The sequence below is a fragment of the Macrotis lagotis genome, chromosome X (genome assembly GCF_037893015.1).
Source record: "Macrotis lagotis isolate mMagLag1 chromosome X, bilby.v1.9.chrom.fasta, whole genome shotgun sequence".
NCBI lineage: Eukaryota > Metazoa > Chordata > Mammalia > Peramelemorphia > Peramelidae > Macrotis > Macrotis lagotis.
Genome location: NC_133666.1, coordinates 647,548,299 through 647,570,449, shown reverse-complemented (window position 1 = coordinate 647,570,449; position 22,151 = coordinate 647,548,299). Strand labels below are relative to the sequence as shown.

Sequence of the window (22,151 nt, the reverse complement as noted above, 5' to 3'; positions counted from 1 at the left end):
TCTCCTCTTCCCCACCCCTTCCCTCATCAGATCCCACCCCCTGCCGGTGTCCAGGGGATGGCGGCTCCTTTAATACCCCATCTCCCAGGGTCGCTCTCCAAGAGCTGATGGTGCACACTGGGCATTTCCCCTTCTCCCCAGCCAGCACCAAGGACGACAAAACGCCTTAAGACCCCGGCACCCCTGGACAGGGTCCGAGAATGAGTACGTGTAGTAGGGGACGGTGCCCCAGGCACTGGTGGCCACAGCACGCCAACCTAAACCCAAGCGCCCTTTCACCTCCTCCTCCCCAAAGGCGATGGTCCAAGGGAGCACTGGCCCAGTCTGTACATGATCTGCCTGTCGAGTCTCACCTCTTTTGGTCCATGTGTCTGGCTTGGCTGAGAAGCAGCAGCTTGAGGCTAGAAGACGTACCCCTGATCCAGACCCAAGTCCCAGCGTAAAGATCGTACCTGCGCAGCTCCTCAGCAGGCGAGCAAGCGTCATTGTGAGTTTAGTTACTGCTTTACAAAGTGTACAGAAATGGCATTTACATTTCTCTGATGCTTCCTGGAAGCCATAGAATTTAGGGGCTTTTTTAAAAAAAAAATAAACAAAAATGAGAAAGAACCTGAAGCCTGGGCCTTTCCTTGTTCTGGCATGGGGGGGGGGGCAGGCATTCAAAGTGGCCGGTACCAGAAAATTCCACAGGGGCTCTCAAAATTTGAAGTGAGAGAGCTCTTAGAAGATGGCAGGCCTGATGAAGCTTCAGAAACCAGAGCAAGTCAGACAAAAAGAATTCAAATCCAGGGCTCAGGTGCCCTTTTTACCATTCCACAATCAGTGCCTTCTTCCCAAAAGAATAAGATTATACTCAAACACCATCATGACAAAACCACTTGAACTTGTGCTCTGCCCATTCAGAAGGGCTGTGGCCCAGTGGGAATGCCCACAGTGCTGTGGGCCAGGAAGGGCTGGGGTGCTGCTGCTCCTTTTGCTGTCATGCCAGGGACTTGACCTCAGCTCCCCTTTTCTCACCCAACCGTCTGTCGTGGAGCAGAGAGGAGATCAAATACAAATCTGAACGCATGCCAACTGGCTGGGGCGGGGGGCTCTTTTATTAAGGTGCTGAGATCCTGATCCACCCACTACAGAGGGGGGGGACTGTGCTGGTTCTGGCTCCCCCCCCTTCAGCCAGGTGCCAGCCCAGAGCAAGGAGTCATCTTGCAGGTCACCAAAATTACTGTTTCTCATGGGAGCTTTGTGTCCAGCCTTAATCTTAGCCCTGGGTCTGCCAGCCATGCTTGAAAAAAGCTTTCACAGAGTATCAAAAATAATACTCAGGATGAAAACAGCTTCTTTAAGCCAAGCTCGGACTGCCAACCACTGCCAGACACCCATCTAAGCTCAGCACTGCCTGTGAAGGAACGGATGGTCAGTCTCATCTTGGACTGTCCTCGCTGCCTGGACCCTGGATGAGATTTGAAAGACCCCAGTCAAGTTAAGACAGTGATTAATACAGATGAAGAAAAGGACCTAGAATGGGGTTGCAGGCAAGGCTGCAGGTTCCGAGATCCCACCTCACTACTGGCTCTCCAGGTCCACAGGCCGAAGGCTGTACCTATGCTGAGCCTTCGCGCCCTCCCAAGAAGGCATGAACAGTAATGCATCAAATAGGAGCAATGAATCTTAAAAATGCAGGAAATGTTGAGGAATCCTCTTCCCCTTGATGAAGGGAGAATGAAATCTTCCCTTAAAGAAAGGAAGGGGTACTTCGAAAATAAGTGTTATCATGAAGAATGCGGAGTCAATGGGGAACCCTTGCTTCTTTGTTAAGAAGTTTCAGGGTGAAAGTATATGGCCGGACCTCTGATCACTTGGAGGCCCAGGGCTTCTGTGAGGGGAGGGAAGTGAGCTCCTCTTTCATGTGCTCCAAGGAATAATGGATGATCTGGAAAGAAGAATGGTTGTGATTGGTAAAGTCAGCATGGAAGCAGAAATTGTGAAACTGAAAAGTAAGAGGGATACTGCCCTCCCTGACGTGAGCCTATGTGATGGAGGACCCAACTTTTGATGTTTCCTATAAGGAACCATTGTTAACAGCAGAAGGGACCTGCCCCATAACTAAGACATCCTATCTCCCTCTTGATGATGGGGCATCCCAGGCCATCCTTGCACTCGTGCCCCCTCCCTTTCCCTTGGTGGGTGAGGGAGCCATAACCTAGAGCAGCCCACCATCACTCAAGACCCCTTTGAGGGTGATCCCACCCATATTTCTCACCCTGGTAGCTGACCTCCAGGATGGTCTCCTTTCTGTCTTGTCTTCCTCCTTTCCTACCTAACTCCTGTTATCTGGGGGACTTTAGCATATCGACATTCTCTCAGATACTTGATCTTCCATTGCTCTATTTACCCATTTCCCGTGACCCTAACATGTCTGCACAGATTCAGTCAGACCCCTGATCTTTGTCCCAAAGCACTTCATATTCATGTTTACAAACTCCCAACTTCCCTTATCTGATTGTAGCCTTTTAGTGTTCCATCTTTCCTTTGACCTCATCCGCTTAACTCTGCTGCCTTCACTGAAACCTGCCATCTTGCCACTGGCTCACAACACATTTTTTAAACTATCTTAATTTTCTCCCCAAGTTCATGTAAAAACCATTTTAAATGGTTTGGGTTTTTTGGGAGTTTTTTACAATTTCAAGTTCCAAATTTTTCTCCTTCCCCAACACTAATTGGCAAGCAATTTGATAAAAGGTTATACATGTGGTCATGCAAAACGTTTTCATGTTAATGTTGTATAAGAAAATAGACCAAAAAAATTAAGAAGCCCTAAAAAAAAATAAAGTAACAATATACTTTGATTTACATTTAGGTCTTTCTCTGGAGATGGATAGCATTTTTCCATCATAGGTCCCTCAGAATTGTCAGACATTTGCGATTTTCGCCATCTTGATCTCTGATGAGTCGGTTCAAATCAACCTTCTTCCCAGTCCCCTGTCCTCTTAATGCCAAACCTAGGCCTTTGCTTTTGCTTTTCTCCACCATCCATCCAATAGTTCTGCTATTTTCATGTTCTTAATGGAGAAGGGGAAAGGTGCCAGCTGAATCCATTTATGACCATCCCTCCTAGCCACGTAGCATCCCATCTCTTCCCTCTTTTCCTTCTATATATCCCTATTGGCTTTTATTCTGTATCTCTTCACCCTTCTTCTCCTTATCTTCAGATGTTGGGGATACTGCTTTCTCTTGGTTCTCTTATCTGACAGTTCTCAATCTCGTTTCATAGATAATGCCCCCTAAATGTGGACTCAGTTCTGGGACTCTTACCGATACAGCATTTCACTTGGCGGTCAACATCAGTTTCCATGGATCTGATAACCACCCTCTTTATACAAATAATTCTCAAATTTATCCAGCCCTCGGTTCCAGCCTGTCTCCAACTACCTACTGTGCATCTCAGGAGATATCTGCAAGCTCAACATGGTCAAAACTGAAAAGTATTCTATTTCCTCAAACATCTTTCCAACTGAGGGACCCCAATAGCCTTTCCTCTTACAGTAGTCTCCCTGACTCACATCATTCCTCCCTTAGCTCCCCTCTGTCACCCACCCAATTCACCCCACTTGAAAAACCACAGTAACTCTCCCCCCCCCCCCCCCCCGGGACCAAACATAAATGTCTGGCTTCCAAAGCCCATTTTGACTGATTCCTTCCTTCCTTCCCACCCCACATGTCCATTGGCCTTCTGGCTATTCTTTTCACCAGACAGAACTTCCAAGCTCAAACTCTGCCTCTTCCATCCCCCCATGTCTGGACCCTCCTCTCCTCCCCTCTGCCTGCTGGCTTCCCTGAAGTGTCAGCTAAAAATTCTGCCTTGCACAAGTCTTGCATGTTTGTGAGTACGTTTATGTACACACACACACACACACACACACATTCACTCAGTCCCAATATTTGCATGTTGTCTCCCCACTCCAAAGGGAGCTCCTTGAGGACACAGCCTATTTGCGGTCTTTTGTTGTATCCTCATGATGCCTGGCTCACAGTAGGCATTATCTATAAATACTTGACTGAATGATGGTTGGCATTGATAGAAATCTTGAAGTCCTAGGCATTAAATTGAAGACTCCATGGCTTCAGAACATGGACGGTTGGGGCACTTTGGATGAGAAGATGATCATTGTTGAAGGAGTTTGAAAATAATCTGGATTTCTAGACCAGGGCTCAAATTATTGACAACGATGGACTTAAGGCCAGGGAGTACTGAAACAAAGGCTAGTAAAAAGCCATGTTTATCTGGACTCCAGATCTGATCCCTTTTAGCAGAAAAGGAAGGGAATGGGAGAAAATTGACTCCATGCATTTAGGTATTTATGCACTTGGATGTATATGTATAGTCACATGCATGACTGTTGACCAATGTCCGATAAACCAGATACCAGCATGGTGCAGCAGCTACAGCAAAGTTAAACTGGCAGAAACCAGGTCTAATGATCATTCACACAAGGTAATGTCCAAGAAGGAAGCCAGCCAAAAAAAATGTCCAGTTTTGGATTCCTCAATACAACTGCACCAAATACGGTATAAAAGGGGTGAACAAAGAAACCGACTAAAGAGTTAAATTCAACCCACAGTGGGACAGCTAGGGGTGGCACCAGCCCTCAAGTCAGGAGGACCCAAGTTCAAATGCGACCTCAGACACTTAATATCAAGCTGTGTGACCTTGAGCAAGTCACTTCCACCTATAGTTACCACCAATATTTTATGGAATGGGACTTACCAACCTGAACATGGCTCTGGAAGCCGTCTCCCTTTTCCTAAATATGTTCTAACAGACAGCATTTACACAGGACGTATCCAAGGTTTAGTGCAGTTTTAAGCTTTTAAAGCCTGGAAACTGTCATCAGACTTTTAGGACAACCTGGGGGCCCAGAATGTTTGCAAAATGCTTCCGTGAGGCCTCATACACCAGTCCAGTAAAGGGAGTTGCAGATAAGGACACTTGTTAGGTTGAGGGCAAGTGATACAATAGACTAAAAATGGCGGATATATAAGATATTCTCATAGACGGAAATCCAAGAACCAGAATGGTTCTAAAATTCTTTGATTGGGGTGGGTGCAGGAGAGACAGTAGAATAGGAGGAAGGAGTGCAACAAGATCCCTCCCCCAGAACTCCAAAGAAATCTAGAAAATTCACCAGATATTCTCTGTTGGGAATATCCAAGGGAATTAGGATCTTGACACAAGAGATACAAAGCCTTGACTAAGCAATAAACACCCTGAAAATTAAGGGACAAGAAATATTAAAACAAAAGTCAAAAGATTAGAAGAAAATATAAGTACTCTCAAAGCAAAGAAACAAGTAATCTGGAAAACATTGAGAATAAAATCTGAATCACTAGACTACATAAAAGCCATGACAAGAGCCTAGATATCATATTAAAAGAAATTTTAAAAGAAAACTGCCAGATCTTAGTCCCAGAGAAGAAAAGTGAAAATAGAATCTGATCATATGCTGACAGAAAAAGAAAATTCATAGGAACATCATAGCTGAAATTCAGAATTTTTTGCCAAAGGAAAAAAAGTCTGCAAGCAGTCACAAAGAATTCAAGTACAGGCTCGTGGCCACCACTACAAAGAATTAGTTTAGAATAAGATTATTCCAGAAGGCAGTGAATTAAGGCTTCCAGTCAAGAATAACAACCAGCAAAATTAAGTATAATCCTATTTGGGGGGGATGAATATTAAATGAAATAAAAGACTGGAAACTCCTGATGAAAAGACCAGACCTTCCTAGAAAATAAATTCCAAACACAAAAATTTAGATATAGTAAAAAAAACTAATAATAAACTGCCCACACTCTGGGGAGATCCATGTGTCCCCTCTGAATTTTATCAGGGCTCAGAGAAGGAATCTAATTAGATTGAAGGTGACCTGAGAGTGGTTTTTTTAAGTTGTTATCTTGCTATCTCAAAAGAAGAGTAAATGATAGAGGCAGCTAGGTGGCACAGTGGATAGAGCACTGGCCTTGGAGTCAGGAGTACCTGGATTCAAATCCGACCTCAGACACTTAATAATTCCCCAGCTGTGTGGCCTTGGGCAAGCCACTTAACCCTGTTTGCCTTGCAAAAATCTAAAAATAAAAAGAGGAAGAGTAATGGGGAGGGGCAGGGAAGGTAATGGAAAATAATTTCCTATTATGAAGGTATAAAGATGTACAAAACTATACAAACAAGCAAGATGATAGGTGAGGGTGAGAGGTTGAGTGAGGGATGAATACACTCAGCAGGAAAAAATAGGAAAGGGGAGAAGGGGGAGGGGCAATTAAAGGGAAGATAAAGGGACAGATTCGTTCATCCGAAAACCTTTTTGAGGTGTAGAATGGGAATTTGAGGGGATGTTGGTTACTGGAGAACGGTTAACCATTATGGTATTGAGACAAGTATGACAATATTATGGGCGTAACAGTTGAAGAGGATGGCTTCAGGAAAAGCTGGGAAGACTGAGGGGAGAGTAAAGTGAACAGAACCAGGAGAGCAATTTATATAACAGACAATTTTGAAAGAATGAGGAAGTCTGATAGGTGCAATGACTGACCGTGATTCCTGAGTAGTAACATCTCTTGATAGGAAGGACTTGAATGCCCAATGACACACATCCACACACATGGCATGTGCATAATACTCTTGCACATGTATATTTCTAATAGGTTCTTTGTTTTGCTCTCAATTATTGGGGATGGAAGGAGAAAAGGGCAATTTATGTTGACTGAAAACCATTTTAAAATTCTATAGGGACCCTGGAAGTCATGTAGTACAACTGGCTGCTCTTAATGGGCTATTTTGGGTGAGAAAGGTTGAATCTCCTAGAAGCAGCAGCAAAGGAAGCAACTGAGCCAGAACTTAAACCCAGTCTTCCAACTCAAAACCCTGAGCTCTTTTGATGCCATCGTTTGATGCCATCATACTGCCCGAGGCCAAGTCAGGGAAGGGCACTCAATCTCAGAAAACCGCCCAAGCCTCCCGTGGAATCTCTCCTTACAGGTTTAATAATTTGGTCTTTTGTCCCCAGGCCTCACAGGTGTTGAATGAGTTTGTGAGCCAGGGCCTGAAGCACAGGCTCCAATCCATCTAATAATTCATCATATGCTAATCTTTTGTTTAGTTATTTCAGTCATATTCACATCTGTCTCTCCATAATTCCACTTTGGGTAGTTCTTGACGGGGGTTTGCCATTTCCTTCAGCAGCACATCTGACAGATGAGGAAACTGAGGCAAACAGGATGAAGTGACTTGCACGGTGTCACATAGCTACTAAGTGTATGAGGCAGGACTTGGACTCGGGAAGATTCATCTTCCAGACTCCAGGCCCAGTGTTCTACCTGCTGAGCCACCAGCAGCCACGCGAGCAACTCCATCAAAAACAGATCCTACCCAACTAGCCGCGTTTCCTTTTTTGATAAGTTAGACTGTGAGAGCAGGCAATCTTCACAAATACTAGGAAAAGTACAGAATTGGAAGACATGTGACAAAGCCTCTCGTGTTCCTTATGGACACGATGAAGGGATGTGGCCTGGGTGATGCTAGGTCATCCCTACCGGTCTAGGTCTAAGGCTGTTGGGCACTTCTCTTCCTAGGACAGAATGTGGCATGGTTATCAAAGCTGGCAAGGATAGTGAATCCATCGAATGAACATATGAAGCAAAGAACACATCTGAGGTCAAGCCTGACTTTGTCCTTTGTGTGATCTTGCTTGGGCAGGTTCCTGGACACAAGTGTTATCTGATAACACAGTGAAGACCCAAAGAGTTAGGAAACAGCTAAAACACTGGGCCAGATCGAAGGCAAAGAAATTTTGTAGGTGTGAAGGTTTATACTTGGATTGAAAAAAGGCAATTTCACAAAGCACAAAATAGGGGAGGTAATGCTAGAATAATAAAAAGCCGAGTGTTACCTCAGGGTACACTAAGAGATGTCATGATCACTAGGAGGAAGACGATAGTTTTGTCCCATCGACGGACAATGGATATTCAGGAAGGGAGAGGGAGGAAGATGAGAGATGGAAGGAAGCCATTTCCCATTCCCACTGGAATACAAACAGTAGAAACATGACCCCTGAGCCATGTCACCATGAGAAGTGACAGAAGCAAACACACAAGATGTGCTTCTAAGAAAGAACTAAGCTTAAGATGGAAAAGGGTTGACCGTTCAACCTTGTTGAGATCTGTGCTGTGATAGGTCTGCTTCTCAAGCCAAGGAGACCACTTGGATCATGGACCTCAACCCTCAGTTGTCTTGGGAGAAAAATTAATACCTGCTAGGTACAAAGATCTATATGGGATACCAAGAAAGAAGAGACTAGGTTCCCACCCAAAGGGTGATATTTCAAACAAGTCAGAGTCAAGACTTCCCTCTGGATCCATAAAATTTTGGGGGCAGATGATCATAAAGGTTGGTTGAAAATGGAGTGACAGCCCCATTCATCAGATTCAGCCGCATCAGGCCAGTAGTTCACTGGAGAAGCTCCTTGAGGAGGCCCCTCCTTCCTCACAGACCCACAGTACCCTCTGGCACTTTTGCAGAAAGAACACCATGTCTCCAAAACATTAAAGACAACCAACCCCATTTCTTTATTGATTACCTATTTACAAGTCACAGAGCTGGCCAAAAGCAGAGTGTCTGAACACTGAATATGAGAAATCATTAGATACATTCATCAATATAGCAATGCTTATGAATCTAGACATTCCCAACGCCAATTCAAGAGTGGACATGATACAAGAAAACTCTCCAGCTTTAGGAGACAGGCATGTTCAGCAAGGAGTTACAATGCCCAAACTGCAGGAAGCCATAAAAATGTACATTGCTCAGAAGATGTATACACATTTTATTTTATTTTTAAAAAATCATTTCAATAGGATGAGGTGTGCGGGGGATCACACCTTTGCCATGGCTTCTGGGAGAAGGGATTCTGTGGAATAGAAGGAATCGCTGAAACTGAAGAACTGTTGGAATGACAGACAGACACACACACACACACACACACAAACTGGCAAATCACCTTCCCCTGTTCTAAGTGCTTGGTTCAGTACCCAAGGAATATCCTGCTTTCTTGGGCAGGGGGATGGGACAAGATGAGGAAGGAAGAGGGAAGTAGGGAGACCTATTGGTGTCCCTCCAGCACCTTTATGCAGAGAACACCTACACTCAGAAACATCAAGATAAAAACAGGGCAAATACTAACCAAAGACGGCAACAGTCGATCTATTCTAGCAGACATTTTCCTTTGGAGGAAGGGGCTGGTGGCCTGTTCATTCACTGAAGAATTCAGCTAACACACATCCTAATAGTGGGTTCCTGAATCAAGGGCTAGCCCTAAGACATGAACACTGGCCACTACCAACCCCACCAGACCACCAAGTCTGGACTTTAGATCTCTACCACCTCTGTTCAATTGGTCATCTGGTGTTGGCTGGCTACCAGCTTGGCCTGGACAAAGAGAAAACTGGATCACTCTCCCCCCTCCCAAAAAATAAAACTGCCCTAAGATACAAGTCCTCAGACCTCGAACAGCAAGGCAGAAGGTGACTTCCTGGCTCGTTGCTGTGAGGGAGGAGGTGTGAGGGCAGGCGGCAGGTTTGGGGCACATTCCAGTACCCACAGAGATAATCCAAGTGAACCAAGGGCAGAAGGATAGGTCCATCTCTGCATTCTGGGTGAGCCTCCCTCCCTTCTGACACAGCCTTTAAAAGAAAAACCAAATAACAAACTCAGTCTTTTTGCCCCTTTGGGAGTCTGAGTAGCATCATTTAACCAAGATAGAAAGAAAAGGAAAAGGGAAATGGCCCCACAATCCTCAAACAAGAAAAATAGTGAGAGGGATCCAGTTGTCCATAAGGTCTGGAGTCAATCCTCTAATGTGCACAAAGTAAAAGGGGGAAGCGACATCCCACCCTCTCTGGTGCTGAGGAGCTTCCCCAAAGCATAAGCCTGTAGAAAGAGGCTGCAGAGAGATTGACTTCACTAAAGCACAGACTTCTCTTCTGACCTGGGGGTGGGGGGGTGAGGAATGGGACATGGGACATGGGACATGACCAAGGACAATCCACAACTCAGCCCTGGACCATCCGTCCAGGAGCCCTCAGGGCTGGGCTGTTTTCTGTCCGAAGCTCTGCATTCAGAAATTCACACAGGTGATGGGCACCAGGAAATCACACATACAACCATACACACACACACACACACACACACACACAATAAAAATGAAGTTTTCTCTCCCTTCCCCCGACCCCATATAGATCCCTCCTTACAGGAGAAGGGTAAATTCAAGAATGCATTGCAACGTGCAGTCTACAAAAATAAATGACACAGACAATCTGGGATCAGGTTAGTTCACCCGACAGCTCCTGCCGCTCAGAAAGGATTTCCTTTTTCTCTCCTCAACTGGCTCCCCCAAGATAGACTGGGGGTTACTGGAGAGCTTCCTGGACACTGACAAAATGGGGCCCCTCTCTAGACCAGAAGAATCTGAGGGGGCGCTCTGGGCCCCCAGCTCTGCTCCTCTTCACATGCTCACATGCTGTCCCTCTCTTGCAGGCAGGTGGTCAGTTAGACTGGTGCCACTTGGTGGACACACAACAGATTGTCTCTAGTTAACAAGGGGATACAACTGACTGATGGGCACCACAGGGCTGACCAACTTGAGAGAACAGCTCTCTTAAACATTCACTTAAAAACCTTTGCAATGAAGTAAACCCCACCCCTGGTTGTGTCCCTAGACCCAAAGGACAAATGCTCTTTCCCCTGTGTAAGAGGAAGGAATATATGGGAGGGAAGGGGGAGGAGGAGATGGCAGGAGTCAATATGACCCTCCTTTTTTCTTTTTTTTTCTCCAATCTCTTAAGGGATTGTCTCATTACAGGAAGTTTCCCACCTCAACCAAAGTATTTTTTTCATGCTTCTAATCAACATAAAAGCATCTACATTCATTACAATTTTTTAAAAAATGCTTTTCAAGAACTCAGAGGATAAGATGACCACTCAAATGGAGGCAGTTACAACCCCGTGTGACTATAGTGGATTCCTGTAAACCAGTCTGTGGGGGAGAGCGGCAGCGGCATCACTAACACGAGGCAGAAAAATGGAAGTGTGTGTTGGGCCAGCCGCGCCCATTGGCACGGTCGGACTCAGCCAGAGAGGAGAGGGGGTGAGGACTGCCAGGCAGGCCATTATGTGTAGAAGATGATTTCAGGGATCTGTCCGTCCTCCACTGAGGTGCCGTTGTTGTTTCCAGCCGCATAACAAAAGGTGAAGCAGGTCTTGGCCCCCGTGGTGGGTGACTCACGGATCACTTTGCGAAGGCCTTTGGTGCCATAGTGGGAATCCGGACCCTAGGGGGAAGCCATAGAAAAAAATCACATGGATCAAGAGGTGCAAAGGGGTTTCCAACTCTTCCTGCTGCATTTCAGCCATTCCTTTAAAGCCCAATTCAGAGGTCCCCTTCCTGGTCTTCAGCCCCTTTGTCTCATCTGAATATTAGAATATAATCACACAGAAACAAGAGGCTGCAACCAAGACAGAGCATCCTGGGTCTCCATAAGATTATGCCTCTGTCCTTTCCAAACCCTTAGCCAGAGGGAATATCTACGATTGCCAAAGGATACGAATTTTCAACCAAAGCTGCTTCATCTAAACCAAGGTGTTTTGGAAGTTTAAGTTGGGCTTCCCAGGAGCCAGCAGCAACTGAGAAATTTTCTTTTTCCCTCAAATTATATTTGCTCAACTATAAAATGGAAATAAACTGCCTCACATGGTCAGTGTGAATATCAGAATGTAAATATGTATGTGTTTTGTGATTAAATATACACACACACATTTATGCATATTTACAGAACATATCACTTTTATACTCTATATTTACATGAATCACACAAATAAAATGTAGACATACAGAGAGAGAGAGAGAGAGAGAGAGAGAGAGAGAGAGAGAGTCTCTCTCTGGCCTTTGTCCCCACCCGCCTCCTGGATATTCATGCCCACTGGAACCTAAACTTCAACATGTCCAAAACTGACCTCTTCACCTTCTCCTTGGAGGCCACCCCTGCCTCTTCTCAATGTCATACACCACACTTCAAGGCTCGTCAAGTCTGTCCTTAAAGTATCTCTCACATCTCTGTCCCTCTGGCCTGTGTCCAACTCACCCCCTTGGAAATCCTCTAGACCATAAAGGGGCTTCCTCTCCAGAGAGCCTCTCAGAATTCTTCAAAGTTCAGGCAAGGTGCCTCCTCCTCCAGAATACACACCCTGATTCTCCCCCTCACCCCACATCCTGGAGACTACCAGGAGATTATAAACTCCTAGAAGGCAGAAATAGCTTCACTTTGGTCTATACCCCCAGGAACCAACTGAGGACCCTGAACATGAAAATGATAAACCAATGTTTATGAAAGGTAGTCTATTTGGCAGCTGAGGAAACAGACCTAGATCAAGGTCTCATGCCTGACTACACAGCTGGGGGGCTTGCATTGCTGCTAAGGGGGTATGCAAGGTCTTTTTTCATTCCATGGTCAAGAAGGGTGGGTCTTGCAGGGCAGGAGTCTCCCCCTTTGCTGGCCTGATGCTGACCCTGCCCCACATGGGGGCGGGGGGGGAGCATGGCACCCCTCTCTTGTACCTTCAGTGTTGCACATGCTGTGTAATTCACATTGGGCAGGATCTCCACGGGCTCTTTAAACATGACCCGGAATGTATTGGAGGAACCATCACAGCTGAAGCCAGTGTCATTCTGTCCCAGGACCGTGTTGCTGTCAGTGTGAATGATCTACAAGCAAAGGGAGAGAGAAAGAATTGATTTTCTGAATCGAAAAGTTCCAAAGGTGGAGCTTGTGAAAAAACCAGAACTGGCATTTTATCTGTCCTCTCTGTCCGAGAGTACAATAATGCTGATTATCAACAATTTCATCAACTGATGTTTCAAAACTCACAAAAGTAGAATTTAAAATTCACTTTTTGGGAGGGGGTGCAAAAAGCACATGTGTCTGTGTGTCCCCTTCATAAAATAAGGGAGCTGGCTTAATCTTCTAGGGTCCTTTCCCTTGCATTCAGACTATACAAACAAATGCCAGAACTCCAATACAAAAATCCCCTAATTTTCTAAAAAAAGATAACAGCATCAGCTCACATTCCTAGAGCAAATCAAAGTGCTTTGATTGCAACAACTCTGTGATGCAAAGGACAAAAGAATAATTATTCATATTCTGAATGAGGAAACAAATTCAAAGAGCTCACAAGACAGAATGTACAGAAGAGAGATTTCTGATACAAGTAGTTCAAGATATCAGTTCTTTTTTTCCTTCTGAGGTTTTAAGTGATTTGCCCAGAGTCACTCAGCTAGTTAGGGTCTAAGGTTGAATTTGAACACACACCCTCCTGACTTTGTGCCCCTTGTGGCCCCCACCCTCAGTTCCAAAGTACAGATGGTCTAGTCATACAAAGGACAGAGGAAGGAAGGTTGGTACCTGGATGTTGACTTGATAATCTGTTGGTCCGTGTATTGATCCATATAATCCAAACCCAACTACAAATATCCTTTTATTAACTGAGAACCTGAGGAGATAAGAGAGTTCACCTTTAAAACTATTCTGAAATCACAGACCAAGTACAGAATCACTGAAAAAAACCAAAAGTATTCTTCTAGTTGAAAAACAACCCCAAAAGCACAGAAAAAAAGTTCCCTTTTCAGCTGTCTTCTCATTCATTTGGTCTGGTCTGATTAAAAATCAGGGTTTCTGTCCCAAGTAGATGGATGAGTTTATTAATTTATTTTTTAAAAATTCTGCCATCAACCAGAAGGATAAAACAAAGCACAGCATTCCTAGCCCACTCAGTCTGTTGGGGTGGGGGGAGGCGAGGGGGGGGTAGGGAGTACACTAGGGTGATGGAACTCTGTCCTCTAAAAGCATTTATTTGGGGAACTTTGCTCCCCACTCTCTAAGACTTATAGAGGATAAAATCCAGATAAGACAATTGCTCTGGATTAGAAAAGATTGTATCAACATTGTACTTTGTATTTATTGAGATTTGTAGCAAGAGAAAAATACTTTGAAAATGTTTTGTAGCCTCATGTAGAATTATGAGGTGTGGAGAACTGTCTGCTTCCATCACAAACAAAGTCCCCAGAATGATGGACTTTTATAGCTGTTTTAAAAAAAAAAAAAATGTTTCCTCTCTTACTTTCCATTTATTCTTCCAGGAATGGCCCTTAGAGGGAGTGCTAGAGAAAAAGAAAGACTTTGGTTCCTTTCCAAATTTCAACAGGACATGTAAGAGCTTCTGCAGTTACACAAGGTGAACAAATGTGACTCTTTAGGAAACTGCAAAGCTCCTTTACTGTCCCCCAAGCTTCTGCCCCAAACATCTCCCACAGTCCTAGGATGATGAGTGTGCCCGTCACGCACAGCGCATGGAAAGGCACCCAGAAGGCTGCATCACATCACAAATGAGAGATCCTAAGATCCATGGATGACAGGACAAAAGGGTGAGCTCATTCCATGGCTCAAGCTGCCCTGGTGTCCTGCCAAGGGGAGAAGGAAATGAATGATGCCTCAAGCTTGTGGTCTCCAGCCATGATAGAGGATGTGGGCCAGCAACACAGGGAAGGTGGGGGGTTGCACCCCTCCCTGTATCAGGCCCATTTGAGGACAGAGTAAGGAGCAGGCAAGGTCAGAGCCACTCCTAGGTAAAGGGAGGGGTGGCAAGATGACTTCAGAGTCAATAGTCAGAATGAAAATCTACACCAATACACAGGTTCATCAATGCCAACCTGATCCGGTCACTAGTTCCACTGTAGCCCCAGCGGCTCTCCACCTGCTGAAAGCGGTTGATGCTACACTCCTTCCCTCGAAGGCAGCAGCGTGGTCGGTCAATGAATTCCACCCGGGGTTTTGGGTTCACGGTAAAGTGGAGAAATAGGCTGACCACCTCACGGTCGGTGAGGATGCCTGACTGAGCAGGCCCTGGAGCAGAAAACAAAAAGAGGGAGGGATCTGCTGAACACCTCAAGGGAACCTCCTCAAGTCCTGTCATAGCTGCCCTGGCCTGAGTCTCCCAGACAACACAAGATATTCAACTCACTAAGCCTGGTCTAGTCTCAGAAATGAAATATTCACATAGGAACCACTTTCAAATTTAGCAAAGTGTTTCAGGAACAATTATTTCTTTAATGTATTTAAAAACACCAAGACACAGGTACAGGAAATAGGTGGGAAATATCCCTTTTTAATTTCCTTTCAGAAAGATAAAAAGAATAGAATTCTAATTTTCTAGAACAATTTTCTACAGGATGTAAGTAAAGGAATCATAAATAAATTCAATCATCTAAGGAACAACAACCAATGGATGGCATTTCAATCTGACTTTATGAATAACTTGGCTTGTTCTGATAATTATATGCTATACCCATGTGTGTGAATGAACACAAACACACACACACACACACACACACATATATATATATATACATATATATATATATATATTATATTACACACACACACACACACACATGTCTATCTATAGAGACAAGAAAGCCTCATTTATCTGGTATCATCAGGGAAGATGTTTCATGGATGTGAATTTCCTAAATAAACAAATTGACATTTTAAAATCTTTTTTCAGTGGCTTTCTTTAAAGATCTTTTTTGATGGAAATTTTTCTAAGATGGAGTCCATCTCAAACAGGACAGACATGCCTTCCTCCATGGGCTGGTGCTATGAAGCGTAACTTAGGAGACTCTCTCAGAGTCCTGGGAGGACAGCTGCTGCCTCTGCATTGAAGAACCCAAGGCTATGGTACTTGCCATGCCTATGTGAGCAACTTCCTCCCTTTCCTAGATTTTCTGCCACCTCCTCCTCCTCACTGGGTGACCTCAACCACTCCTTCACTTTACCTGCAAAGCACATGCACCTCCTAGACCTTTGTGAGCCTTCAGCTACTAGAAACAGGCACAGTTCTTCACTAAGGTTTGAGCATGCCCCAGGACCTCATCTGAACATGCCAAGAACAATGTACTTCGAAAATACATTATCACAGAAACAGAATATGTGATGGGAAAGAAACATTTCAAACAGCAATCCAAACCCAGGATCCACAAGTGAGGAGACAGGATGAACCCAGCCAGCTCACTGAGTATAATAAGCACTGAGTAGACAACTCAGAAACATCTATCATGGGAGGCTTCAAGCTTTCAGTAACCAAGTGCTATCTACAAACCTTCACCTGTTCTGTGTGTATAAAATAGAACAAAGTCCTACTAGAGCAAAGGGAGTGGAACCGAAAGGTCACTCTGTCCACACTAGCAGACTGATTATCCTGGGCTGTCCTAACCTGAACCCCTCAACAACTCAAACATAAACCACAGAATGAGCCTAATATGTGCAATGCTTCATTCAACCACAAACACAAAGTACCTGGAATAGGCATAATTATGAACAAAATGTTGAGAGAGGTGACATTAGATAGGTGACATAATTTCCATAAATGATAGAACATCAGGATTTCAGAAGAATGCTAACAGGGAAATGGCAAAGCTGTCACGTCTAATTGAAGACAACCTGAGCAGCCCAAGGGGCAAGAGAGTCCCCGAGAACTAGACAAGGAGACAGGTCAGTCACAAAGGGAGAGGGAGGGGCACCAGATGGACCCTTACCCCCCAGCACTGCTACAGACACCCCCAAAGGCCCAGTGGACAGCTCTGGACCACAGATGAGCTCACCGTGGAGATTTGTGGAGTGAGGTGGCCAAGAACAAGGTGGGGCACCCCACCAGGGATATATATGCCCCTGCAATGGGTCTTGGGGCTGCTGAGGTGTCTCTAGGATGGCTGGGATCCTCTTCAGAAAGGAACCATTCACTAAGTTGTTGGTTCTGGGCCAACACCCCCAAGTTTTCCTGCTCTTAACCATGCTACAGAACCAGACCAGAGTTACCTGCTGCAAATTCTTCAATGGTCATCAGTGGGAAACGAATGAGAGAAAGGGCTTTGCCCAAAACTTTCCGCTTATTTTCTGGAGTCACTGGAAGCTGCTGCCGCTGACTCTCCGCCTCTGACCAGCGGACCACTGCATTAAATAAACGGACCTCTCGAATGCCCAAGGTGTCCCGCTCCAACACAGCAACAAGTGTGTCTGAAATAAAAAATAAGAAAGAGGAGGCTGCTCTGTGTCCTGGAAATACCCAGAGTGGCCTGGTCAAGGGTTTCTGCACATGCTGCCCCCATGCACTATCACCAAAGCTCTTGCACTGAGATCATATGGATGGCAGCCAGGAAGTGACCATCTCAGAGGGCACTACATCTCCCCAAGCCTGAGTTTGCCATCGCCACATGACAAAGCATGTCACCTTCTACGGTTCTACCCATCCCCCTGAGGCAGGGAATGCACACCAAGCCAGCACAGATCTACCAGCCCCAACCCCAACTCCACCCATGCCAAAGTTGAACCAATTAAGTGAGATTTAGCACCAATAAATTATTTCTGGCTCAATAAACTTTGAAGACAACTAATTCCCAGAGGCTATTATGTGTCTCCATCGTCCTACATTTTTTGACTAAAAATGACTGACATTTTATTGTAATTGTTTTTTTTACCAATTGATAAAACTCCAGGTATACCTGCTTGAGACCACAGGCAGGTTAAGAAACAAACTCATGGAAAACACAAAGTTCCTTACAAAGCCCAGCCATCTCAGACCAGATTGGGGCAGACTACAACCAGCCTGTGAAAGGTTCCTACCCTGTCTCAAGGGGGTCAGCACATTGGGGCCACGGGTCACCAATGGGGTTAAATGAGATTCAAGAGCCAACATTACCTAGATCAATGTCTGTGAAACCTTCTGCATTGATAGCATCTGACGTGTTTTTATCTATATTCTCCAAGCACAGGCTGGCCAGTTGGGGTTCATCAAAGAGTCTTGCCTAACAAAAACAGTAAGAATTAAAGAATTGATGTATTACTATCTTATAAGATAGCTTTTAACTTTAAATCTCAGTGATTTCAAATCCTGCCTTTCCCCATAGAGTAAAACTTCTCTTGTGACAAAGAAAAACAATTAAGCAAAAACATCTGACACAGCGAGCACAGCTGCTAATGCACACAATATTCTGTTCTAGAAGTCTATGCCTCTTTGCCTTGAGGCTCTATGTATGTTTCACTAATAGAGGATTTTTAAAAAATCAATCTTTTATAAATTACAAAATCACCCCCAAATTTCTGAAGTATATGCTTAAAGATCTGACCAATGTATGCAAGCTAAGGGTAAGAGGCAGAAAGCAGCTTTTAACTTTGTAAGAAATCATTTAGGAAAAGCAAAATAAGCAACAAGAAATTCTCTTATACCCTAACTGCCATTTTTAGATAAATTACTATTAAATTAGGATGTGGGAAATTGCAGTGATGCCAACAGGAGGGATGATTCTAAAGGAAACAATGACCAATGGTGCTCTCTGGAAATTTAGATTTGGTTAATCTCGAGCATCACTCTGGCTCAGGAATTCTAAGTCTGATGGTAATAATCATGATGCGAGGAGCTTCTGCATTTTGACACATTTCAGTTAGAGTTCACAGAAAACTTCCCTCACAACTCCTTTCTCGCAAGTGGTTCTCCTCTTTTTACAGATAAGGAGGCCAGAGGGAGGCAGTGATGGGGTGGGTGCAAGGTCACTGAGGATCAGGTCCCATGATCAGAAGAGTTCTCTAGGGTTCACAGTTGGGAAGGTGGGACAGGCTACCCTCCTGCCAGAACAGAACAGGGAACAACCAGAATAAAGCTGAAATGCCCCTCACAGAAGACAGACTCGGATGGCAGAATAAAAGCGGCCTGTTTCTAAGAGCACTTCAGAGATGGCGCAGAAGAGCCAGGCTCATACCTTGAGTCCCATGCTCGTCAGAAAGGTGTGATCAGGTGGAATGGTCTGGGACTTGCTTGTGCTCTTGGTGGGAGGGTAAGGGGAGAGTTAGTGGTGGACACTGATGTGATGGACGTTTGTTGCTAGGTAGGACTCTCCTGCTGTCTGATCTATAAAGTGGAATTATTAGATTTTGCCTCCAAGAAGCCCCACTTCCTATCCCCTCCTAGTAAAAAGTATAACAACAGAAAAGACTTTAGAAAGTAAAGAGCAAGGGCTTTTTGTTTTTCTTTGTTTCAAATGACAGGAGAGAGGAGAAGGTAACTGAGCTTCACTTCAAGAAAATATCAACTGCAAATAGGAAAAGTGATGCCTTCAAAAACTTTGAGTTAAACAGTACAAATCCTGCATTTCCTTTCAACAGGCCCTACACTCACTGACAATACATACTATTTGCCTTTCAAGAAACCATTAAAATCACTTCTCTGCAATCAAATCAGAAAACTTACCTCAGAAACCCCCTGGCCCTGGAGGCAGAAGGACCTGAGTTCAAATCCAGCCTCAGACACTTAATAATTACCTAGCTGTGTGACCTTAGGCAAGTTCCTTAACCCTATTGCCTTGCAAAAAAACAAACAAAAAAAAAAAACCCTAAGGTTTTCTAATAATCCCCTATTAGTTGTCAAAGAGATGTCTTTCTATAAAATAGAACTCAATTCATGTTGTCAATAAAGCATTTTTAAAATATAATATAAAATGTAATAGTTTTGTTTCAAAATAGGTAATTTTGCAACATTCTAAAACTTCTGTTTTAAAAAAAGGGTGGGTTGGGGGGGCTGGATGGACTTCTAACATTCTACAATCTATCTCAAGTTACCTTTCAAGCTCTAAGTTTCTGTTTTAATGTTTAAGCATCAATTAAATGCTATGTACCAATTATTATATACAGAGAGACAGAAATGAACCAGGACTGGACCTCAAGGATTGCCTTTTTTTTTTTTTTTTAGGTTTTTGCAAGGCAAATGGGTTAAGTGGCCACACAGCTGGGTAATTATTAAGTGTCTGAGACTGGATTTGAACCCAGGTACTCGTGACTCCAGGGCCAGTGCTCCATCCACTATGCTACTTAGTCACCCCATGAACTTTTTTTAAAGAAAGATTTTATTTATTTTGAGTTTTACAATTTTTCTTCCTATTCTTGCTTCCTTTCCCCCACCCCCCATAGAAGGCAGTATGTTAGTTTTTACATTGTTTCCATGGTATACATTGATCTCAGTTGAATGTGATGAGAGAGAAATCATATCCTTAAGGAAGAAAAATAAAGTATAAGAGATAGCAAAATTACATAATAAGGTAACGGGTCCCCCCCCCCCCCTAAATTCAAGGTAATAGTCTTTGGTTTTTGTTCAAACTCCACAATTCTTTCTCTGGATACAGATGGTATTCTCCATCACAGATAGCCCAAAATTGTCCCTGATTGTTGCACTGATGGAATGAGTAAGTCCATCAAGGTTGATCATCGCCCCCATGTTGCTGTTAAGGTATACAATATTTTTCTGGTTCTGCTCATCTCACTCAGCATCAGTTCATGCAAATCCTTCCATGCTTCCCTGAATTCCCATCCCTCCTGGATTCTAATAGAACAGTAGTGTTCCATGATATACATATACCACAGTTTATTAAGCCATTCCCCAATTGAAGGTCATTCATTTAATTTCCAGTTCTTTGCTACTACAAACAGAGCTGCTATGAACATTTTTGTACAGGTGATATTTTTACCCTTTTTCATAATCTCTTCAGGGTATAGACCCAGTAGTGGTATTGCTGGGTCAAAGGGTATGCACATTTTTGTTGCCCTTTGGGCATAATTCCAAATTGCTCTCCAGAAAGGTTGGATGAGTTCACAGCTCCACCAACAATGTATTAGTGTCCTAGATTTCCCACATCCCTTCCAAGATTGATCATTGTCCTTTCTGGTCATATTGGCCAGTCTGAGAGGTATGAGGTGGTATCTCAAAGATGCTTTAATTTGCATTTCTCTAATAAGTAATGATTTAGAGCAATTTTTCACATGATTATGGATCGCTTTGATTTCTTCAACTGTAAATTGCCTTTTGCATATCCTTTGACCATTTGTCAACTGGGGAATGGCTTCTTGTTTTTGAAAATTTGACTCAGTTCTCTGTATATTTTAGAAATGCATCCTTTGTCAGAAATACTGGTTGTAAAAATTGTTTCCCAATTTACTACATTTCTTTTGATCTTTAATGTAATCAAAATTATCTAGTTCGTTTTTAATGATGTTCTCCATCTCCTCCTTGGTCATAAAGTGCTTCCCTTTCCATAGATCTGGCAGGTATACTACTCCTTGATCTTCTAGTTTGCTTATAATATTGTTTGTTATGTCTAGATTCTGTATCCATTTGGATCTTATCTTGGTATAGGGTGTGAGGTGTTGGTCTACTCTAAGTTTCTTCCATATTAACTTCCAGTTTTCCCATCAGTTTTTATCAGAGAGATCGTTTTTATCCCAATAGTTGGACTCTTTGGGTTTATCAAACAGCACACTACTATAATCATTTCCTGCTATTGTACCTAGTCTATTCCACTTATCCACCACTCTATTTCTTGGCCAATACCAGACAGTTTTGAGGACTGATGCTTTATAATATAATTTTAGATCTGGTAAGGCTGAGCCACCTTCTTTTGCACTTTTTTCCCCCACTGAATACGTGGAAATTCTTGATGTTTTATTTCTCCATATGAATTTATTTACATTTTTTTCTAACTCATTAATTTTTTGGAATTTTGATTGGTAGGGCCCTTAACAAGTAGTTTAGTTTTGGTAGAATTGTCATTTTTAATATATTAGCTCGACCTATCCATGAACAGTTAATGTTTGCCCAGTTATTTAAATCTGATTTTATTTGTGTGAGAAGTGTTTTGTCATTGTTTTCAAAAAGCTTCTGAGTCTGCCTTGGCAGGTAGACTCTCAGGTATTTTATATTATCTGAGGTTACTCTGAATGGGATTTCTCTTTAAAGTTCTTTCTATTGCATCATACTAGTCATATATAGAAATGTTGAGGATTTATGAGGGTTTATTTTATATCCTGCAATATAAACTTTGCTAAAGTTGCTAATTATTTCTAGTAATTTTTTTAGATGATTTTTTTGGATTCTCTGGGTATACCATTATGTCATCTGCACAGAGTGAGAATTTTATCTCTTCCTTTCCAATTCTAATTCCTTCAGTTTATTTTCT

At 43.5% G+C, this 22,151-nt stretch overlaps 2 protein-coding genes across 8 annotated transcripts in view; one reads left to right on the top strand and one right to left on the bottom strand.

The window, feature by feature from the left end:
- CSNK1G2 (casein kinase 1 gamma 2) overlaps positions 1 to 609 on the top strand; it is a 91,179-nt gene extending 90,570 nt beyond the window's left edge. For 6 of the 7 annotated variants that reach the window (XM_074204658.1, XM_074204655.1, XM_074204660.1 and 3 more), the window contains one exon: positions 296 to 609. In XM_074204658.1, coding sequence (XP_074060759.1) covers positions 296 to 443 — 148 coding nt within the window. In that variant the 3' untranslated portion in view covers positions 444 to 609. Of the gene's footprint in view, positions 1 to 141 lie in introns of all 7 variants that reach the window. The other variant, XM_074204662.1, reaches the window with a different exon arrangement.
- An 8,252-nt stretch (positions 610 to 8,861) lies between these two features.
- Positions 8,862 to 22,151, bottom strand: part of BTBD2 (BTB domain containing 2) — a 60,766-nt gene continuing 47,476 nt past the window's right edge. Inside the window, exons 4-9 of the mRNA XM_074204654.1 lie at positions 17,852 to 17,957; positions 16,972 to 17,169; positions 14,808 to 15,000; positions 13,504 to 13,591; positions 12,660 to 12,806; positions 8,862 to 11,376 (exon numbers count right to left, since the gene is read on the bottom strand). Of these exons, the coding sequence (XP_074060755.1) occupies positions 11,215 to 11,376; positions 12,660 to 12,806; positions 13,504 to 13,591; positions 14,808 to 15,000; positions 16,972 to 17,169; positions 17,852 to 17,957 (894 nt within the window). The 3' untranslated portion in view covers positions 8,862 to 11,214. The remainder of the gene's footprint in view (positions 11,377 to 12,659; positions 12,807 to 13,503; positions 13,592 to 14,807; positions 15,001 to 16,971; positions 17,170 to 17,851; positions 17,958 to 22,151) is intronic.